Raw genomic sequence first — 23,938 nt, forward strand, 5'->3', positions numbered from 1 at the left:
GAATGGAAACAGTAGAAGAGAGGGAATGAGAGAGAGGTATGGGAATGCTAGCAGACGAGCGGATGGAAACAGTAGGAGAGACGGAATGAGAGAGAGATATGGAAGTGCCAGAAGAGGAGAGAATGGAAACGGTAGGAGAGATGGAATGAGAGAGAGGTATGGGAATGCTAGAAGATGAGCGGATGGAATCAGTAGTAGGAGAGACAGAATGAGAGAGGGATATGGAAGTGCTAGAAGTGGAGAAAATGGAAACAGTAGGAGAGAGGGAATGAGAGAGATGTATGGGAGTGCTAGAAGAGGAGAGAATGGAAACAGTAGAAGAGAGAGGTATGGGAATGAAAGAAGAAGAGAGAATGGAAACAATAGGAGCAAGGGAATGGTAAGAGGTATAATGTATGGCGACTCAATGATCCGTGGTGTTCAGGATAGGATGCGTGAGGAGTGTTTGCCAGGAGGAACAATAGAAAGGGTGGCTATGGCAATTAAGAGAGGTGAAAGGGTGGATGAGATGATTGTGATGGTAGGAACGAATGACTTGAGTCGTAATGTAAGTCGAGTAGCGAGAGATATGAGATTTTTGCTTGAGACTGTACTGAAGAAGACAGAGAGAGGAAAAATAGTGCGCGTGTTGCCTAGGTATGTTAATGATGAGCTGAGCAGAAGAGCGGTGATATTGAATGGCATAATAGCGAGAATGTGTGACAAGAGAGGACTGGTATATGTGGATGCTTGGAGTGCGTTTGAGGAAAGAGAGGAGTTGTATGCGAGAGACCGTTTACATTTGAATGAGGAAGGACGTAGGCATCTGGAGAGATTGCTGTTCTGAACGAGTCAGTGTGTCCCAGGGAGGATGATAGCAGGGGTGGCCTCTTGTGGGAATGGATACTTGGGAGAAGGGAGACAATGTCAGGTAACACTGAGCCCAGTGGAATCTAGAAGGGATAATGCTGGGTATAGAAACAATCGCATTTATATGCTGTATACTAATGCCAGAAGTATCCGGAATAAGGGAGAGGAATTGGTGGCGCAGATAGCATCAGCCTGGCCAAAAATTATTGCGATCACTGAGACGTGGTTGACAGAAGGGGATATAACAACAGGAATAGAAGTCGCTGGGTATAGCATTTTTCGTCAGGATAGGAGGGGAAAGCGTGGTGGTGGGGTGCTGCTTATGATAAGTGATGACCTATGTCCTCTAAGAGGGAGAATTTGGAAGGAAGTGAGACAAATGATTTTGAGAGCGTATGGTGCGAGGTAGAGGTAGGCAAGACAGGATATTTAGTGGGGTGTTGCTACAGACCCAGGAGCACAGAGGATGGGGACCAGGAGATGTTTAGACAGCTAAGTTAGGCAAGTGCAAGAAGAATGATTGTTATGGAAGATTTTAACTTCAGTAGTATAAATTGGAGAGAGGAAGATGCATGTAGCAATAGGGGAATGGAATTTCTAGAATTCTTGAGGGACAAATGTCTTAGCCAACATGTAACAGAGGGAACAAGAGGTTCAAAAGTTTTGGATTTGGTTCATCAGAAGAGTTGATAATAACTGAGTTGACGTCTCTCCCACCATTTGGAGAGAGTGACCATATGGTGTTGACTTGGAAAATGAATAGACATGCAGGAGTATCAAAGAGACGGGAACTTATGTGGAATTATAAGGCAGGTGATTATAATAGTCTTAGACGTCAACTTCGGGAAGTTTCATGGAGGGAGGAATTGGAAGGCTGGGATATCGTTAGTGCGTGGGAAATTGTGATAGAATATTTGCTATCAGCAATGGTAAGTTGTATACCACGAGTGAAGAAGAGGACGCAATTTGGAGTAAAGTGGATGACAAACAATATTAAACAGGAATTGCATGTGAAAAAGAGGCTATGGAAGAGATATAAGGAGACAGGTGAAGAGAGGATGCGTGAAGAATATAAGACACAGGCCAGAAGAGTGACTAGTGTGGTAAGGAAAGCGAAACTGGAATATGAGAGGAGATTGGCCCTAAGATCCAAAGAAAATCCTAGGGAATTTTTTAGCTATGTGGCCAGTAGGAGGAGAAATGACTGTGGAAGAATGATATTGTGGGATAAAAATGGGAATAGAGCGACTGATGCAGAGGACATAGTGGAATTGTTCAATGAACACTTTATTGGAGTGTTTCCTCCTAGAGGAGTCAGTTTTAATGCTAGAGGGATAGGACTGGTTCGAGGTCTGGAGGTACAGGAGGAGAGTGTGTTTCAGATACTGAGTACTCTGGATGTCAGTAAAGCTGTGGGACTGGATGGTATTTCGCCACGAGTTTTGAGAGAATGTGCTAGGCAATTGACAGTACCTTTAATGTGTCTTTTCAATGAAAGTCTGGCTTTGGCAAAGGTGCCCAGGGAATGGAAGGAAGGTAAGATAGTGCCATTGCATAAGGGTGGTAACAGACTGGAAGTGTCTAATGAGAGGCCAGTCTGTGTGTCATCAGTAGTTGTTAAGATCTTGGAGAAAGTAGTGAGGGACCGTATACAGCATTAGGCAGATGAGGGTAATGTTATCTGTGAGAATCAACATGGATTTGTGAAAGGACGCTCTTGTTTTAGCAATATGCTAGCCTTTTATAATAAAGTTACAAGAACATTAGATGAGGGAAAGGCATATACTGCAATTTTCTTAGACTTGGCGAAGGCATTTGACAGGGTGCCACATGATAAGCTGATATTTAAGTTGCAGCATGGGTCTGGATGTCAGATTGGTCAACTGGATTCAGGATTGGCTGTCTGATAGGTATCAGAGAGTTGTGTATGGTGGAGCACTTTCCAGGAGGCGGAGGGTTACAAGTGGGGTCCCACAGGGCTCAGTACTAGGACCTATATTGTTTAACCTTTATATCAATGACATAGCCAGTGGATTGCAGGGGGATATTCAGTTGTTTGCGGATGATGCGAAGCTGGGAAGGATTATTAGTAATAGTGCAGATGTGGTAGCCCTGCAAGAGGATTTAAATAAGCTAGATAGATGGGCAAATGAATGGGGGTAGGTGTCGGTTTAATGCAGCAAAATGTAAGGTCTTGAGGTTTGGGAAACATCGATGGGATGCTGCATACTCTGTGGGAGGAGTTATACTGGAGGAAGTAGGGAAGACAAGATATCTGGGGTTGATGATTGATAGAAACCTGAAGTTTAGGGGACATATTGCAAAGGTGGTGAAGGTTACACAGGGGATTGCTGCTATTATGAGGAGGACACTGACCTGCAGAGATCAGAGGGTTATCATTCCGTTTTATAAGTCTCTGATCAGACCACACTTGGACTATTGTTCTCAGATTTGGTCCCCAGGGTTTGAAGGGGATAAATTAACTGTGGAAAGGATACAAAGACGGATGACAAAGATGGTTTCAGGACTGTACAAGGATAGTTATGAGGATCGGCTGAGAGAATGTGGACTGCAGAGTTTGGTGGATAGAAGAAGGAGAGGTGATATGATTGAGACTTTTAAACTGTTGAGAGGTGGTTACAGGGTTGACACTTGGGGAGTTCTTTCGCTTGGTTGATCAGCGGGATGGAGTGATGACAAGAGGCCATCCCTGGAAGTTACGAAAGGAAACTGTGAGCAAGAGGGTAAGGAGTGGTTTCTTTGTGTGGAGGGTGGTTGAGCTGTGGAATGCATTGCCTGATGGAGTGGTGGGAGCGAGAACGGTCAATGAGTTTAAAGAGTGGTATGATAGACTTTGTGTTTCTCAGGGAGGGACCTCCCCTCGATGAGTCTTGACAGACTTTATGTCTTAGGAAGGACCTCCCTCGATGAGTCTTTTGACTCCTTGGAGGCCTGAATAATAATAATAATAATAATACATCGATAAAAATACAATCATGCGGTGAAATTGATGTGGATTTTGTAGCATGGGTTGTATAACCCACATGACAGCACACCCAACCGAAATGCGCACGTGATGCCACTGAAGTTTATAATAATAGTAAGTAATGCTGGTGGTGGGAAAAACAACTGAATAAATTTATAGGAAAAGAATGAAATTAGCCATAAAGACAAACAAATAGTATGCAGGGTGGTCTTGAAACAAATTTTAATATGGCAAGTTGAAATAAAATTCCCATGTTGTATTCTCTTAAGTTCTTTAGTTATTTTTGAAACTAGTTTCATCTATTTGACTGTGTAAGAATAATGGATTTTTAATATCCTTTTATTTTAGTGGCTTTATGATGCTGAATTGAAGTTTTCTTGATGCATTCTCTCTCTCTTCAACAATTATAATTCATACACCAACACTTATAAAAATTTAGTTCTCCAACATGGAATTGCCATAGTATTGGGAAGGGGGATTCGTTTCCTTGTAAGGTTTCTGCATATCTCTCATTATTTTAGAACCAGTATTTTGAAATAGCTGTCAGGTGAATGGAACTATAAAATGCATTAATAAACAGCAAGCATGCCATGGGCTTTTAGTTTATCTTTTAAATAGTGCAATACCAAGGTAACTTTGATGCCATAGCTTTGTATTTTCATAAGCTCTTATCATTTAGGAAACTTAAATTTCAACCATTTGGCTATAAAGAGTAATATTTTTAATATCCATTTATTTCAGTACAAATAAGACATTTGATCAAAAATTGAAGATTACAGATATGATTGAAGAAGCATTCTAGATTTTGATGCTGGATTAATGCTTGGTAAGCATACATATCAGTGGGAATAACTCCTTGTTCAGTTAAGTGAGTTATTCCCACTGTTATGCTGTATTCATTAATTATACTAGGATATGTAAAAAGCATCTGGTATCGAGACCACATGTTTTTAGATAAATAACAAGTTTAATAAAATAAGCAAATATAAACTTACAAGTTTTCATAACTCATCAGACTTACATTATCAGAGGGGAGGGAAAAATCAGCTAATGCCTTTTTATATCTTTATAGGGAGTTGGCGAGGCCATTTTAGCCCTATCTTTTGGAGACTGAGTAGGCAATTCAGTCTCCACTGATAGCCAATCAGAGCTAGCTGGCCCAAGGCTATCACTAATTTAAGCAGCTTGCCATGAAGAGACAGTTCAACAAGTCTCACCATCTTATGGTCCCTAACATAATATGTTTAATGCATGAAATAGTGTGGGTTCTAGGGTCGATTTTCTTGAGGTTACAAAATGAAAAATCCGAGTTTCCGAAAGAAAAATCTGGTCAGCAAAAAAGGCTTAGAAAAAGTTCCTGTAGTCGATGACTAGACTTGAACTTAAGTCAATCTTCAGGCAATTTAGCATTGAGGAGTGCAAACACCACTGCCATTGAGCTGCCCAGCATCGTCAGAGACTAGCAAAAGCTATACAAAAAAAAACTAGACACAATTAATTACATATATTAGATGTTATCATTACTTCACAATTGGTGGGTACAAATAAGTAACCATAATAAAAAAATGTGAAAATAATCACTGTATATGTAATGAAACAATGCAAGTTGTTGCTGTTACATTCTGTAGCCATTTCCCCTGATGATTAAAGTCTGTCAACTTTTGAAACTTGTAGGGTTATATTTGTTTATTTTATTAAATTTGTAATTTATCTAAAAACATGTAGTCTCGATACCAAAGGCTTTCTACAGAACTACTGAACCAAAGAAACTTAGGTATTTATATACTAGGATATTTTATTTATGATAATCCCATTTATTAGAAGTTAAAATCCAAAGTATGTTTAGTAATGTTGTTGGAGTAAGGTTGGATAATCTAGGAACCTTGCTGTAGAAACCAAACATAATATTTTATAATCCACTCCTGCTCTCTAGTAAGCCAGGTGATAGTCTCACATCCTGGTGGTAAACTTGAAAGACTTATGATATATTTTTTTTTTTGTGAGTCTTTCAAGTTTACTACCTTAATGCTATTAAGTTTACTACCTAGACCAGTATAGTACGCCCACACTTTGTAGAGCTTTGCTTGGCTTTCTGCCAAGAATAGTCAATTCATGCTGAAGGAGAGAAAGAAATGAAGGATGTACGAATTGGTCGCCAACATGCAAAATCACGTGCTTTCTTGTCTGTCGCTGTACTAGTTTAAAAACTACAATGTTCGTAGTTTTTAAACTACCTAGACCAGTATAGTAAACCAACCTGTATAATAAACTCATCCCAGAAGGGATGTGTAGGGTAATCAATCCTATTACCCTAATAGGGTAATAGGATTGATTACCCTATTATCGGAATGGATTCTCCTTTTTGTGACGTGTCGAAGGGTCTTGAATCTGTGGGCGTACTATAGTTGTCTCTAAAAGCATAACTTCTGCTAATAGAAGCGGCCAGCATATTGTATGACACATAATGCATAATTCATGCATTTTTAATGACATTCCTGCCCATTAAAGATTGTGAACCTATAGTAAATATTAGTTCCTTGTATGGGCTAAAGGTTATATAATCTGAGAAACTGGTAATTAGTTTACGGAATTAACAATGCATATAAGGTATATTAATTAAAGGTAACTTTAATGAATAACTTCTATATTTCGGCAACGTCACATTGCCATCTTCAGGAACATAAAGATATGGTATGTGCACGCAGGCACTAACACAAAGCAAATGAGGAAGAAAGCAAGAAACTAATATTGTTCCTAAAGTCCTAATGGCGCCCTCTGGCAGGCTAATTTGGTAGTCTTGGCAGTTGGGCTGAAGTTCTCATAATGTAAGTCTCCCAAATTTGGGGTAGTTTCATGCACCCAAATTTGTTGAGGTTAGGAACATTTTTTTAGAGCTGCTGAAGATTCTTTGAATAATCTTTCGTATTTAAACTTGCTGCAATGAATTATTTCTGTTTTCTTCCAACGAATTTTATGGTGGGTATCTAAGGCATGGTCTGCCAGCCCAGAGCGGCTGTACTGGTGAAACCGGATGTAGTCTTTGTGTTCTATATTATGGAATGTTTGATATTATATTATATTATGGAATGAATGAAAGATATATATTATGGAATGGTTTGGAGAAACTTATTTCAGTTATTCTTGATATTTCTAGAGCATTTGATTGGGTTTAATATAGAAACCTTTCACAACAAACTGTTCTCCTATGGTCTATCTCTCTCTGTTCATCCTGTTGAAATATCTGATTGTCTTACATTAAGAAAAAGAAAATATTAACATTAAGATTTATCAGAATATTTCAATATTCAGAATTTAAAAAAATTATAAATAATTTTATGACATATTCTTATATTTTTTCCTGCTGTTAAAATATTTTAATTATATAAATCTCATATGCCTTCATTTCTAAATTAACACAGCACAGAAGAACAATTTTTGGAAAAATATGATAACTTTATATTGTATTATTCTCAAACATACTTATGATTTTAGTTTGATTTTTACTCACATCTTTTCCTTTGTCAGAGGTTTTGCATGCACGCGCATGCATTTTGCGATGTGTTATATGACATTTCCAGTTGCTTATCACAGATGAAACATTTAGCACAAGAAGTATACATTTATTAAACACATTGTTTAAGTTTGTTCTTTATTGGAAATGGAGGTCTCCACCTATTTGCTATTTTAGTGTGCAGTGCACATAAAAATATAAAAATATCTCTGGTTCATCCTTCCCTTAATCTTTAATAATATCCAAATCCCTCAGATAACATAAGATCATATTTTCTTCGACTAATGTTTTCCTTTCTGGTACAGACACATCACATCTTTTAGCTTCTTCATTATTCATAAAATTTTAGGCCATTTTTATTCAAGATATTACTTTATATCTATTCAGTTGATAACTCAGTTAATTATTGTTATTTTAAGAGACAGTCCCTGTCACTATTAAGAGTTCTTTCTCCCAGGTTTACCTATTTCTGACTTTCCTCTTTAGTAACTTATAACATCTTCCAGATAATCTTAACACCTCATCTTAGCATCTATATTTTGGCTATCATTTTCTTCTTCTTTTTTCTGATATCTTCTATTCTGATAAGAGAAGAGAAGATATCAGGAAATTTTTTTTTTTTTCATGACAAATTTTTCTTCAGATTTCCAACTTAAATCATCCACATTCCTGAATTCATTTACTGCTTAATATGTATCCCAGGAATTTCATCTTTCTTCCTAAGATTCTTCAATACTCAATTCTCTTTTATTTAGTGCAAATCATCATTGTTTTTTTCTTTCTTGTCAATTTATTCTTAGTAAATTTGAGCAGTACATTTCAAACACTTCAGTTATTTTCTGGTCTTCTGCTGTAATATTCTAAGTCAAACAGCCAAATAAGAATACACTCCTAACAGATGTTTTTATAAATCTTTTTCATATGTTTTTACTATTTATTTATTTATTTCGTATGGTGATTCAATGACCGTGAGCCCCCTTTACGGGGAGGTACAGCACTACCTCAATCTCCCCCCCCCCCATATGTTTTTACTTGTAATATGCGATCTCTTTTTTTTTTTCCATAGCAAATTTTTCTTCAGATTTCCAACTTAAATCATCCACATTCCTGAATCGTTCCTTCGAGATGGTTGAATGATTTCACTTGCTTAATGTTCTTACCTCTGATTACTATTTTATCTAATTTTATTCTTTTGAATCTGCCACCATTATTTTAGCTTTTTTCTGCATTTATCTTAAGTCCATAATCAGATAAAACATCATCCATCCTAGATAATACCTGTTTTAAATCATGTTCATTCTCAGCTAATAATACAGCTATGTCATCAGCAAAGCATATTGTATGCATCTTCACTCTACCTACAGTTACTCAAATCTCAGATTCACCCAATCTGAAAAGTTTTTTCTCATATTTCGGGTAGTGCACCAAAAACCTCCCAAAACATCTTTCTTACCTTCTTGAAAAAGGTAGTACAGTTATTTGATGACTTCATCTCTCGCAGTCTCACTCTAACTGCTGTCTCACAGATGCTCTGTTTTGTCTTATGTTATCTACTGGTACTTTCCAGGTATAGTTCCACTGAATTGGCATAATAATTTCTCCACTTTCCTCAACACCTAACATTGAAAGCTTTTCCTCTCTTAACTTAACCAGTACCTACTTGTGGCATTAATGTGCTGTTAGTTCTGAGATTCATGTTTAAAAAAATAAAAAACACCCTTGTACAGTAGCAAATAATTATAATAATTATGCTTTTTTCTTTATTATTATTTTTAGGTGTGTTTGAAAGTACCATATGTGGAGCATTAGCTGGAGTAGCTGCCAAGACTACTGTTTATCCTTTAGATTTAATTAAAAAAAGGATCCAAGTGCAGGGCTTTGAAAAGGCCAGAGCAGCTTTTGGTGCAGTTCGAAAATATGTTGGAGTTGCTAATTGTGCAATATCAATAGTTAAGGAAGAAGGCATTTTAGGTTTATATAAAGGAATCTCACCTAGTATTTGGAAAGCTGCCTTCACTACTGGTTGCCATTTTCTTACTTATGAACAAGCTTGCCGTATCATAGCATTACGACATAGAGAATAAAAAGCAAATATTCTTTGTGCTATTTTTAATATTTATTATATTTGACTACTAAGAGTAGTAGATTAAGTGCCAATATTTCAAATTTGTTTTTATTTTTTCTAAAATATTTTTAGATAATTTTTAGTCATTACTCTTTAGACTTTGAAGTAAAATTTTCATTGATATATTTAGTATCTATTTATGTTTGCTTTATATAATTTCCTGATATGGGATAGAATTACACATTCACACCATTACTAGCTTCCTCTCAACAGTTTCTTCCAAATTAATTTATCACTTTTCAGGTCTTCAATATTGTTCAATATTTCAGTCTTCAAGGCACAGCTAATTGCATTAATGTATCTAGATCTTGTTCATCCTCTGGGTGAACAAGATCTACATGGTTTAATCTTGTAACAACAAACACCACTTTTGTTGCAACAAAACACATGCTGTACTCAGTCATTTGGGAATGCCAGTAATGTCAAGTTCTTCTGGCATCTTTTTTTTTTTATTCTGTCATTGATGCCTTGTTCACTGTCCTAATTTTCCTGAGAACTTTCATAACCGCATTCTCTAATCTTTATTTCTAACCCAACTTTCAGGATTCCTTAATTTAAATTAGTTTCGAACACTGTTTTGATTATATTGTTGGTTTGACTAATTTCTTTCTTATTCCATATTATTATTATTACCCCAAGACCTCATGGAGTCAAAGACTCATCTGGGAGGTCCTCTCATCACACACACACACACACACCTCATCATACCGTGTCTTAAACACACTCAAATTCCTTGCAGACACCACACTCTCAGGCAAGGCATTCCAATCATTCACAACTCTGCACGAAAAAAACCTGCCTCTCACTCCTCTACTCGCACCCTCTTTATACAGTTTCCAGGGATGACCTCTGGTTCTCCCCTGCTCTCCCACTATTCTCTGTAGAACTTCTCCACCATTGATCCTATAACAACCCCTTACCAACTTGTAGGTCTCTATCATATCTCCCCTCTTCCTCCTATCCACCAGACTCTACAAATTACATCTTCTCAATCTTTCCTCATACTCAACATTCCATAGGTCAGAAACTACCTTAGTCAGTCGCCTTTGGACCCTTTCCAGCATCTCTTCATCCTTCTGAAAACCCGGTAACCAAATCTGGGCACAATAGTCCATGTGTGGCCTAATCAAAGCCTTATACAATGGAACAAGAATCTCCCTACTTCTACACGTCATTGTCCTCTGCATCATTCTCAGAAGCCTTTTTGTTGTCTTCACAATTTTGGCGATGTGTCCCCAAAATTTTAGATCCTTATCCACTATCACTCCCAGATCTCTTATTTCCTCTACCTCCAACAATATATTCTCACCAAGTATAAATTCTGCATCCCATCTTTGTTTTCCAAATTTTAAAACCTTACATTTTGCAACTTTGAACTCACATCTCCACTTCCGTGCCCAATCACTCAATTTATTCAAGTCTTCTTGCAGGGCCACAACAACTGAATATGTCCATCCAAATCTTTGCCAATATCATTAATATACACGTTAAACAGTCAACATCATCTTCAAATTCCTGCCATGTACCCTCAAGGGGTTTACAGGATGAAAAATTTACATCATTACTAACTTCCTATCTACAATTTTCCTCCAAATCAGTCTGTTACTTGTCAAGACTCCAACATTACCAGATCTTATATTTCTATTGTCTAAGGCACTTTGTACCGTATCATTCCACCTATGTCTTGGTCTTCCTCTGGGTCGTTTTCCTGCCAACTTGGCAGAGAACACTTGTTTTGCTAATCTTTCCTCGCCCATTCTGTTTAAGTGACCATACCACCTGAGATTAGCTCTGCTAACACATTCCTGGATGCTTACAATGTCAAGTTCTTTCCTAATATTCTCGTTTTTAATATGATATTGCCATTGATGCCATCTGTTCATGCCTCTAATCTTTCTCAGGAGACTCTCATATCTGCGGTCTCTAGTCTTTGGTCAAGTGTTTTACTTCTGACCCAGCTCTCAGATCCATAAGTTAAAGCTGGTTTGAACACTGTCTTGTATACAGCTAATTTAGTGTTCCGACTAATTTCTCTCTTATTCCATATGAATTTATTCAGTTGTTGACTCCTCACCATACAGGCCTTTATTGTATTGTGTAGTTCCATGTTTAATTGCCATCTTTATTATAATTATGTCTTAAATAGCTGAATTAATTTGCTTGTCTTATTAGGCTCTCTATTTAGAATATACATGATGTTTTTTGTATTCATTTGCTCATGTTGCACTGAGAAAGGATTGAAAATAACATTTAATTCTTCCAATATTTCATCTCACTTGCAGAGACATCTTCAGGGAGTACATTATGAGATTTATTGCATACACACATATGCAAAGACAAAACTAACTAAGTGAAACACTGGACAAAAGACTAGTCCTAACTAGTTGGAAGTGCCCTCTGTGGACATGTGTTGGCAGCCTCAAATGTAAACTGGGATCTTGAAGTATTAGTAATTTCTCATATTTTGGGAAGTTTTATGCAACTATACTTATCCAGGTTAGGCTGATTTTTAAGAGCAGCCAAATCGAAAGAATTAAATATTATTTTTAATCTTTTCTCTGTTCTGTTTCACTTCATTAAGCCTCCAGCATGGGTTCTTCCCAGCACTTAAGCTTTAACACACAGATACTGTGATTCATTTGCATCAAGTAAAGAACTAAGTTTTTTGTTTCTTAATTTGATATTAAGTTTAATGCCACATTAATGTGATTCATGTAAATGAGGAATAACAGTCAAGAGAACATGCTTGTTCTATACCTTATGTCAAGCCATCTTCATGTATATCTGTTAATTCTAATTGCTGACTTTGATTGACCATATATTTCTTTGTATAATGTGCTAAAAAAAAGACATCTATCAGATACTAGCCATTTATTTTTACCCTGCTTTTTTTTTTTTTTAGAACATTTCTGTATGTTTGTGATTCGTTGCTTTTCTGCTGTTTAATTCTCCAACAACACCCATCTTTTGCTCTTTTTTTTTCTTTATATCAGCTGCTCTCTTTGATCAATTCTTCTTTACTAGAGCCTTTCATGGGCACTGCTTTCTTTCATATAGCACTTCTAAAAATATTTGCTAAATCATATTTTAATTTTCAGTTTTGAAATTTGCCTATATTTGCTCTCCTTGAAATTGCCTTCCTTCCATTCAGAAAGGTTCTCTTCATTGTTTTCTTGATATTTTAACTGTTCGGTCCTTTCCCTGATCAGTATTACACAGATAAATCATCTTATAGTTAGTATTTAGAAGTATCTCTCATTTTAATATCTTTGCACCAAGTCTAATGCAACATCTTTTCTATTGCTGCTGCTTACCATGGGTGCTTGTCTCCACTTCTGTTGAATTAGAAATTGTTCTATTAGAATGAATTTTCATTGTTAACCCTATTTCCCAAACCAAAGCTGACTTGGGGAACCTTGTTAAATGTCTAACACACCAACCAGTATGACCATGTTGTTTCTTCATATATGTGTTGTTGAAGCTGATATAGAATATAATTTGGTTGACTGAATCCCAAATTGTTATCCCATTTTTGCTCATTCAATTGTCTGGGTGAATGTCTACTAACAGGGTGCACCACTAGAAAGTTAGGATGGGACATTAGATCAGAAGTTCTGTTTAATTTTTGTATTGCTTACAGACAATGTAGTTTTTATTTTTTTTTTCACATTTATCTGGCTTTGACTCTGCTCATATACTGTAATATCCTAATATTGCTTGTGAGAATGTATGCTTTAAGAGTTAAAAAATGGCATATTCATTTTTGCTTTATCTATTGGTATGGTAATGTCAATTTTTTAAGAAAATATAATTTATATTTTTATTTTCTGTCTTAGAGGAAGTTAACCATTACTAGTCAAGTTATGTTTACTAGTCAGTTTATAAAATTTAATGAAAAGTAAATCTGTGCAGTCTTGACATATCTAGATATTTTAGATACATTATGAACTATGTATAGACTATGGACTATATAGACCTGCATCTTCAATCTTTCCTGGTGTACTTTTTTGCAAGACACTACTTCACAGCTGCTAACTCTATGCAAAGCTCAAATCCGCCCAGCCATGGAATATTGCTCCCATATTTTGGTGGAGTACCAAAATCCTCTCTAAGATTGCTCAGTTCTATCCAGAAGAGTCTTGTGCCTCTTCTGCAGATACTTTCATAGAGTGCTCTGCTGAATTGGCCACTCTCCAAAATCATTAAAACAAGCGCTATTGCTAACAACACCTTTTTACACTTCATCTTGAAACTCACCAAACCAACTTCATTGCCTCCTCCTCCTTCGTCCCATCTACTTCTGTCCTTTGGAATAGTCTCCTGCACTCTGCCTTCCCCAAAGATTACAACCCTCAGTGTTCAAGCATATGTGAACATATTCCTCCTTTCTTCTATTCCTCTTGTCCATGCATGGCACTAATGTGCTATAGGTCTTGTGGCCTTTTGTACGTGGATCAGATAGATATATATATATATATATTGCATAAAATTGCTTTCTTTCATATCCTGATAATACTTACTAAAATATTTAAAAAATTGTAAGAAATATTTTTCTTTATTGAAGTAATAAACTAATGTGTAACATAAGAGTGGCATTACTTTTATGTTGCTCCACATAAGATGTTCCATAACTAGTGGCAGTGTAATGTGTAAGCATATTGCAGTATTATAACTATACATATGTATAACGAATCTTTTGTAAAAAAAAATAGATATGAAAATATGATTGTTAAATTATGGATATCAGAAACATGCTCTCAGTGGAGCATGGTACCACTTAATGCTTTTTGAACTGTGTATCTACCTGCATCAGCATGATATGTATAAAGTAATAAATAATAACCAAGTGTAAATCATTATTTAGTTATTTACCACCATACTGGCCATTATGGATCAAATATGCATCCTCATATGCTTTGTATCCATCATATATTTCAATATAATGTCAATGGTATTACAATTTTAACACGTACTTTGCATCCATGATAACCTTGATGTCTATGGGCGTCTCGGCCAGTTGCGTGGTTAAACTGGTTTTCATCCTCATTGCGGTTATGTGCAACTCATTCTAGTGTGGGCAGTCTACAGGTACCATCATGTGTTCATAATCAAGTTGACTTTATGAACAACTAACAAAAGTTTCATCGACTGTCAATTCATGGTTACTGAACTCCTCTTTCCCCCTCCCCACTCCCAGCTTTCTCTCTCTCTCTCTCTCTCTCTCTCTCTAGGGTCACTTCATTCACATATGTTCATTTAATGTGAATGTGCATTATAATGGAGATTCTTTAAAATTCTTTTTTTTTATGTTCTTTGTGCAAAATATTATATTTGATTAATTATTTAATAGTCAGTCACAAGTTGAAGGTATATCTTAACTGAAATAAGAGATGAAAACCACTATCTTTAAATATATATTATTAGAGACCTCCAGAGATTCAGGGTTTCTTCAAGGGAGGTCTCATTCACTTCACAAAAGATAAACCATTTCAATTATGCTTGTGCTGTGAGAGAGAAATCTATTGCTCCTTTCTTGATCACATTTCTTCTCAATTTCCAAGAATATCCTCTTGTCCTCCTATAAAATGAAAAATTCCATCTCCTGGTCTGCTATATGACTCTTTCCCCTTTCTGAAGTGTGTAACTCAATCATGTAACCCCTCTTTCTCTTGTCTGTCAGTGTCTGCATTCCATAATCCTAGTATTATCTTTAGCCACTGAACTTGGCCTTGACTTGTATACATGTCAATAATTATATGGATGTGAAGTGTCCATTGGAGTTATAAAAACATTTAGACACCCTTGTAATAATATTGTATTGTATCCACTTTTTTTTTATTTGTAGCACTCAGCCATACTCATATTCAAACTAACAGCTTATAATCCAGTTCCATATCTTCTATCCTATGTGCAACTGCCTTCCGTGCTATTCTTTCAGAAGTTTTGGAAAAATTCAGTAATATCGTAGTGTACCTGTCTTGCCTCAACTCTAAAGTTGTTATAAAATACAGTAAAATGCTGACTATCTTGCAAATTTCTGCAGATAAATGGCAATATTGTTGCCATTTATCTGCAGAAATCTAGTTCAACACATGGACCAAGGTATGTTTGAGACCATGAAACGATTGTATAGTAAGACTGAAGTTGGACTTTATTATGAAAGAGAAACATCTGCTTTTATTTTGGAAGTCCCTAATAATTAAAGAAGCTAGCTGTAACATTTTTACAGTCTAGATAGAAGTTAAAAGTGAAACAATTGAAAAACCAATACAAAAAAAAAAAAAATATTGCCTGATAACTTTGATCACTGAAAATAATTAGAAGTGGAAGATTCAAATAATAGTGTAGAAATCATGCTGACAATATGATCAGATGTTTCTCTCGACAAGTAAGATGATGAACTACAATCTGCTTACAAACTAAGTTGTATTGAAGTCCTAACAGGAACATTACTTAAATTCGTGGAAAGTCAAGATGATGTTGACTACGTTGAAGTTTTACAAATTTGTGGAGGTATAAGAAAACAAATAAAAATCATGGATTCGACTAAGTACGTACAGTATTTAGTCAAAATATATTGATGCTTATGGCATCATACAAAATATAACGACTGAACATAGAAATTTATTCATTCTCACATATGTGATTAGACTTCCTTATAAAAACTTAATTTCATTTAAGAACAAAATACAGTATCTTATTCTCTTTGAAATGGAAAAGTTTTTTTTTAATGCCCTTTAGCAAGACAACAATCAAGGCCAAAACAGTTCTCACATGAATAAAATAATTTTTCTTTCTCAGTTAATCGAGAACAATTAAGTTCTTTGACATGACAGTCAACTTCAGAAGATGTTGTCCTAAAGTAAACTGCATATATTTTCTTTAAAACTTTTTCCCATTTTTCAAGTTAGAGAAAAGTGAGTTTTAGAAATTGCCTTTAAGCCTCTAAAACCACCGATTCAGCTCTTCATAAAATAATAAAAGTTATTGCTGAAAAATTATTAAAATACTACTTCCAACAAACAAAATATAGTACTCTGTTTATGTGCGAACTTTCAATGGAGGATTGCAACATTCTTATGCATTTATAATTGCAATAGTGATTTCTTTACTATCTATAAACAATTTTCGGCATTCAAAAAAAGTACTGTTTTATTGAGTAATATTAAATGATTACATTGAGGCTAATATATTGCTAATCTCAAAAACTTCTCTTTCTGTAAAATAAGCACAGTTTGTTGTTTGGGTACCCCATATTCAAGTCTCTTTTTATTGAAAACAAAGCCACAAATGCATTTTGGTGTATGCTTTTCAGTGAGTATATCAGATATTAGGATCAAAAAAGCTTGTTCACAGAGGTTGAATTAATGATTTGCTGTACAAATATTTCTTTTTGAATTTTATATATTATTCTTCTGCATAAAGAATTCAGTTGAGAATTTATAGATATAAAATGTATTTGAGTGGTATTGATCAGGCAAAGGAAGAAATAGTTACTGTATTCAGCTCTAAACACAAAAATAAAATTCTTTGAAAGACAGGCAGTTTTCATTAATGTGGAATTGGACAATAAGTTATTTGTGGTACCTCTGATTCCATTGAAAGTTCTATTAAAGAAGAAAGAATGTAAACAGTCCATTAGCTAATGCAGCTAACATAAAATCTTGTTCTTGTTGGTAATCTATATGTTTGTTTATCCTATATCCAAATATATAAACAAAGAAAGTTTGTAGATAATGTATCTTCGTGACTAGGCTGCTTGGACCAAGAGGCTGAGGACTTCACATCAGCTGCATTAGTATCCCATAGTGCAAAGCACACTTCCTTGGAAATGGCATAATGCTAAGTATTATAGGAGGGTCACACTACCCAGACTGGTTTCAATCTTTCACAGAGAGCTAGACCCAGGAAGATACCAAGGTTGAATCGATGTGGAATTCATATTTCCTATCTACCTTTATTGAGGTCTGTACAAGCCTCTGTATACAACCTCTGTACAAAAAGAAACCGAACTTTTGATAGAAAATAAAACAGGCCAATTATAATTATTCAAATCATTTATTTCAATCAATATACTTTCCCTCAGCTTTTATACAGCGTTAAAAAAAAAAAAAAAAAATCAGCTAACGCCTTTTTATTCCCGTATATACGGGAGTAGGCGAGGCCATTTAGCCCTATCTAACTTTTGGAGACTGAGTGGGCAGTTCAATCTCCACTGGTACCCAATCAGAGACAGATGGCCAAAGGCTATCACTAATTAAGCGGTACGCAGTGAAGAGAGACGGCTCAAATGTGCCGCCATCTCGTGGTCTCTAACCCTAACACAATATATTTAATGTCTGAAATAATGTGGGTTCTACGGTCGATTTTCTTGAGTTTACAGGACGAAAAACCCGAGTTTCCGGGAGGAAAAACCTGCTTGCCCGTGCCAGAGATCGACTAACTCGGGAACCGGTCGAAAAAAGGCTTAGAAAAATTTCCTCTAGTCGCCGACTAGACTCGAAACCAAGACTTCTTTCGTGCGGCCTAGCGCGGTGGTGTGCAAACGCCACATCCACTGAGCTACACAGGCTCTTTTATACAGCGTTTGGCACGGTCAATTATTTCGTTATATAAGTTTTTTTTTTTTTTAAATGTCGGTTGTTGGGATACTGTTGAGGATTGTGGTTACTGCCGCTTGAACGTTTTCAATGGCGTATCTTTCCTTTCCTCGACAAATGAAGTCGGGGCAGAGAAAGAAGTCAGGCGCTAAATCAGGTGAATACGGCGAGTGATCCCACACAAACTTGGTTTTTACTCAAAAACTGCCTCAACAATGTTCGAACGATGAGATGGTGCATTATCGTGCAAAAATGACCAGCTGCCTACATCACGATATTCATGCCGTACGCGACGAATTCTCGCTATCAATCGCTTCAAAGCTTTGAGATAAAATTCACCATTGACCGTTTTTCCAGGCGTAACGAATTCTTTGTGGATAATGCCTTTGGAATCGTAGAAACAAATCAGCATTTTTACTTTTGACTTCCAAGCTACTTTTTTTTTTCGGATGCTCCTCTTCTGGTGGTCTGCAACTCAGCACTGGCGCTTTGTTTCGGGCTCATACTCAAAACACCACATTTCATCACCAGTAACGATCGTTTCAAGGAAGTTTGAGTCCTTACGACGGTTTTAATGCGGTCCTTGCAGTGTTCAATTCGATACATTTTTTGGTCGTCGGTCAACTTGGGAGCAAATTTTGATTTGGAACCTCCTCCACTTAGGCATGAAGTTGAAAGAGCAGTTAAGCAGCTCTACAGCAATAAGGCCCCAGGTGCAGATGAAATCCCAGCAGAGTTTATTAAGGCCACAGGGGATGGAGGGATAAGAGTGTTTCATAGATTGATTACAAGGATATGGGAGACAGGATCATAGCCTAGAGACTGGAAGAAGTCAGTTTTCATACCACTACACAAGAAAGGTGATATGAAGGCATGCAAGAAATATAGAACTATTAGTTTGATATCTCATGCAAGCAAAATTTTATTAAAAATCATGCTAAATAGGATTGAGGCAGAGATGCCAGAGGAACAAGCAGGTTTTAGGAAAGGTAGGGGCACCAGGGATCAGATCCTTTGCCTTAAACAGATCATAGAAAAATATAAAGAATTCAGACTCCCTCTGGTAATGTGTTTCTTAGACTACTCTAAAGCTTTTGACTGTGTTGAGCATGTGAAACTGGGAAGTAATGAAAAGAATGGGTTTTCCACAACACTATCACATTGATAGCCAACTTGTATAAGGAGCAAGAAGCTACAGTAAGAACAGGTGTTGGGTTGACTGACTGGCTTCAAGTTGGAAAAGGAGTGAGACAAGGATGTTTACTTTCTCCTCGCTTGTTTAGTATATATGCAGAGGACATCATGCGTGAAGCATTGGATGAGCTCAGGACAGGAATTACGATAGGAGGTAGATTGATCAGTAATCAAAGGTATGCTGATGATACAGTACTCCTTTGTAATGACATGGAAGAACTAGGACTAATTCTTGATCCAAAGTTAACAAGATCAGTAATAACAGAGGACTTCAACTCAATTCTAGCAAGACAAAGATCATGGTTCTCAAAGGAAAAACAAACAGAGAAGCTCTTGAGAAACAAGTGTATCTTAATGGAGAAAGAATTGAAGTCAGCAAGTTTGAGTACCTGGGATCCATTATTAATGTGAAGAATTGCTGTTCAAAAGATGTCAGGAAAAGGTTAGGAATGGCTAAAACAAGTCAGAGACCTGTCTAAAATCTGGAAGGATGGATCTATCTCCATGGGAACAAAGTTGAGGATTTTAGATGCAGTTGTTTTTCCAACAGCGACTTGTGGATGCGAGACTTGGAACCTAAAGAAGTCAGATAAGAAACGGATATCTGCTTTTGAGATGTGGAGTTACAGAAGGCTGTTGAGGATATCATATACTGAAAAGCATACAAATGAATGAATGTTAGAAAAGAGTAGAACTTTAAGGCTCCTTAAGGATATTGACAGAATAAAGTTAAAATATTTTGGACACAGAAAGGATGGAAGGAGGACTTCTCAGAACAGTAATAGAAGGTAAAGTTCCTGGAAAAAGAGGCAGGGGTAGACCAATGAGATGGATGGATGGCGTGTGTGGAGTGACTAATCTTCAGAGAGTTGAGGCTGCCAGAAAAGCATACAACAGGACTACATGGCGAGGCCTGGTGTGGAACATCACCGAGCATCGGAGTGACCATACGGCATCTGTAGATGCCCAATGAACATAGAGAGAGAGAGAGAGAGAGAGAGGAAGGGTCAACTTGGGAACAAATCGTGAATTCAATTTATGAAGGCCCAAACTCTCTTCAAAATGTGCACAGCTGATTTTGGAATCCCCAATTCATCTTCAATCAATCTCACGGACGATTTCGGGTTTTCTTTGATGAAATCGCCCTTTTTGGATGTTAACTTAGCTCAGTCCAGTTTTTGGACGGCCCGGCATTTCTTCATCCTCAAGCGTCTCACGACTAGTTTGAAATCGCTTAAACCAGCGCTTCCCAAACTGTTGGCTGCGGCCCCCTTGGGGGCCGTAGGTTTTTTTCAGGGGGGGCCGTGAAATAATGAAAACAAATTTAAAATAAAATGTTTTAAGACTAAGTAGATTTTTTTTTATTTTAAAAGAAACGTATTTAACTTTTATTATTTCTTTTTTGTTATTTTTTATATTTTAATGGAAAAATTCGCACATTGGTGTTGGTTCACAAACTTTGCTTCCTGCGTATTTCAGCGCTTAATGAAGATTAGTGAATATTGTTTATTCATATGTTTAATTTTAAAGCAGTGGTTAATTGTATTTACTTCGAATGCTCTCCAGGGAAGCTTCAAATCTCTCTGTCCCTTTCATCACTCGTTCGTAATCAGGGACTGTTGATATTGACTTGATATACATATCAAAACTCGTTTTATATTATCACTGTCATCCGAGCTAGTTTTCTGTTACCAATAAAAGTTTCGCATATACACACATGAAAAAAAGCTTAAACAAGTTCATGTGGGGAGACAGTAACTCGCTTCCAGTGGTAAACAACACCCCTCCCTAACAACCACTATACTGCAGAGGCAATAAAAACAAGTACTTTTATTATGCCAGTGAATAAGGTATGAGGAGTCTGTGTAATGTATTTCTCAACAAATAGTGCAATTAGAGACAACTGGGATAAAAACACACTAATTAATGAATCGCATTTCCCCTCATACAGAAACTATGCTGTATAGACAAACAACACCATATGTTGCATGGGCAAACACAGTATCTAACTAAAAACTATTGTTATTAATTAGATGTGTGTGTGTGAGTTCGAGTTCCCAAGGCAACAATAAAATTCAACCGAACGTGTTAAAATTCCTAAAAGTGTTAAAACTAATTAAGCCTGTGTAGCTCAGTGGATGTGGCGTTTGCACACCACCGCGCTAGGCCGCACGAAGGAAGTCTTGGTTTCGAGTCTAGTCGGCGACTAGAGGAAATTTTTCTAAGCCTTTTTTCGACCGGTTCCCGAGTTAGTCGATCTCTGGCACGGGCAAGCAGGTTTTTCCTCCCGGAAACTCGGGTTTTTCGTCCTGTAAACTCAAGAAAATCGACCGTAGAACCCACATTATTTCAGACATTAAATATATTGTGTTAGGGTTAGAGACCACGAGATGGCGGCACATTTGAGCCGTCTCTCTTCACTGCGTACCGTTTAATTAGTGATAGCCTTGGGTCATCTGTCTCTGATTGGGTACCAGTGGAGATTGAACTGCCCACTCAGTCTCCAAAAGTTAGATAGGGCTAAATGGCCTCGCCTACTCCCGTATATACGGGAATAAAAAGGCGTTAGCTGATTTTTTTTTTTTTTTTTTTTTTTTTTTTTTTTTTTTTTTTTTTTTAGCTGATATAATGAATGTTATGGCAGTTTCACATATGGAATTCGGTTGAAGAGAGTTAGCATTTCAACTCAATTGTCAGCTATGCTTTTATCTTTCGGTTGCGCGATCTTTTGTTAATACCAAACCAATCATATGCACGTTTTAATAACCTGCCTTTGCTGTCTGTTTCGCGTTAGGCTTAATTACCGCAAAGGGAGAAAAGTCACAAAAGAGAAAAATGTTTCTGGTCCGGGAATTCCCTTATTCAGGTAATATTCACTAATTTCCTGTTATCAGTCTGTGGTGTGCCAGTATCGGTAAGTGGTGATATTATTTGACCTATTCTACGTTAAAAAATTTAACCCTGAGATGGAAGCAGAAATAGACTCAAAAAAAAAAAAAAGGACAGTATTTCATATTTTACCAGAACAGCCTGCATCGTCTTCAGAACCAAACGGTAAGAGGCAAAAAATAATACATGCATTTGATTTTTGCAATATTCGCTGTGTATGTTTTGTATTGAATATAAATTCAATAAATATTATAATAATATATCTCTCTATTACGATTTTTTTTCGAGGGGGCCGTGAAATATTTTAATTTTTGTAAAGGGGGCCCTGACATCCAGAAGTTTGGGAAGCACTGGCTTAAACCACTCGTAAACTTAAGTACGGGATAAGCATTCATCACCGTATGCTTTTTGAAACATTTCATGCGTTTCGGTAAAACTTTTACCAAGTTTAACACAAAAGTCAATCGCAGCTCTCTGAAACTCATTTTCCGACCGTTCGTCAAAACACACTGTCACGTTTGGCACTATAACTCTGCTTCTAATGAAACAAATGTCATAAACAGTTGACACAACACTAATGAAGGTTGCCGCTTTCAACAACAAAAAGATACAACAAATGGCACCACTAGTTTCTTCTGTTTTTCGGAAAGTTCGGTTTCTTTTTGGACAGAGGGTGTACAAGTAGCCTAGTCATGAAGATATTCACATGCAAGCTTTCTTTACTTGGATAAAGGATACAAGAATATAATTTCCTAGTAAGTATAATTTACTATGCAACCATTGTACGAGTAGGAAATGAATACCAGACAAATGTTTAAGCAAAATGGAGAGAAAAGAGCAGTTCTAATAATAATGGTAAGCACATGCTGAATTTCTGTTCATAACATGGACCCGTTATATTTATCCTGGGACATAACACCATTTTCCAGCATAACTATTTTCCTAAATTCAGAGAGAGAGAAAGAAATACGAAAATACTGTACATTCTTGAGAATATTAGAGTACACAGGATATTTGAAATAGGAAATGGTCATTGTTTTGTTTTGGATGGGGGAAAATTGGTATTATATAGGGATCCCGGATGTCCCGTTGTCCCGAGAAAACTCTTCGGGACAGCTTTTTGTCCTGTATTTTAGAGTTCAAGACTGAATAACAAAATCGATGAATTACAATTTCTATCCTATTACAAACATCGCTCTCCGTCATTACAAGGAACTGTAGACGCGTTATTTTCTCAAGGCGAGTGATGGTAACAATGATAAGTTCGTTAGAACAGTGCGCATGTGCATTGACATTTTGACATGAAAATTGAAATCAGAAGAGATGAAAATTTGGGGACTACCACCGAAAAGAAGCTACTTCTTGAGTTGCAAGAGGAAGGATTGATTAGTGAAAAGGCATTCCAATCTCATAAAATTGATTTCTACAACACATGCGTGCCATGTATAAAAGAATGGTCACAGTATATGCTGAAATTAGTATGTCTTGGGTGAAACTGAAAACAGCATTATGTTGGGAAAATGTTCTTCAAACAGTCCAAACTATTAATCAGACCGCTGCCATATCAAACATTGTTGAATCGGATTTGTTTGATGACGTAATGATAGTTAAAACAACTCTGAAGTCCAAAGAAGATAGTGAAGGACATGTTGAAATCCAAACATTTAGATGAAGTCTGGGTGGATCTCTTAAAAAATGTTGAAGGAGAACTATCAAATTTAAAGAAAGTAGTGGAAAATAATCTTTCGACACACAAATGCGTGTGGCAAAATCTTGGCCACTGA

The 23,938-nt window shown here is 36.6% G+C and overlaps 1 protein-coding gene across 2 annotated transcripts in view; it reads left to right on the top strand.

The window, feature by feature from the left end:
* The window catches only part of LOC150097304 (mitochondrial thiamine pyrophosphate carrier-like), a 75,360-nt gene extending 61,047 nt beyond the window's left edge, over window positions 1–14,313 (top strand). For both annotated transcript variants that reach the window (XM_090407521.1, XM_090407522.1), the window contains one exon: window positions 9,123–14,313. In XM_090407521.1, coding sequence (XP_090263647.1) covers window positions 9,123–9,430 — 308 coding nt within the window. In that variant the 3' untranslated portion in view covers window positions 9,431–14,313. The remainder of the gene's footprint in view (window positions 1–9,122) is intronic.
* The last annotated feature ends 9,625 nt before the right edge of the window (window positions 14,314–23,938 follow it).

This window comes from Typopeltis vanoorti, chromosome 17, assembly GCF_054136105.1.
Source record: "Typopeltis vanoorti isolate ZY-2024b chromosome 17, IOZ_Tvanoo_1.0, whole genome shotgun sequence".
Lineage (NCBI taxonomy): Eukaryota > Metazoa > Arthropoda > Arachnida > Uropygi > Thelyphonidae > Typopeltis > Typopeltis vanoorti.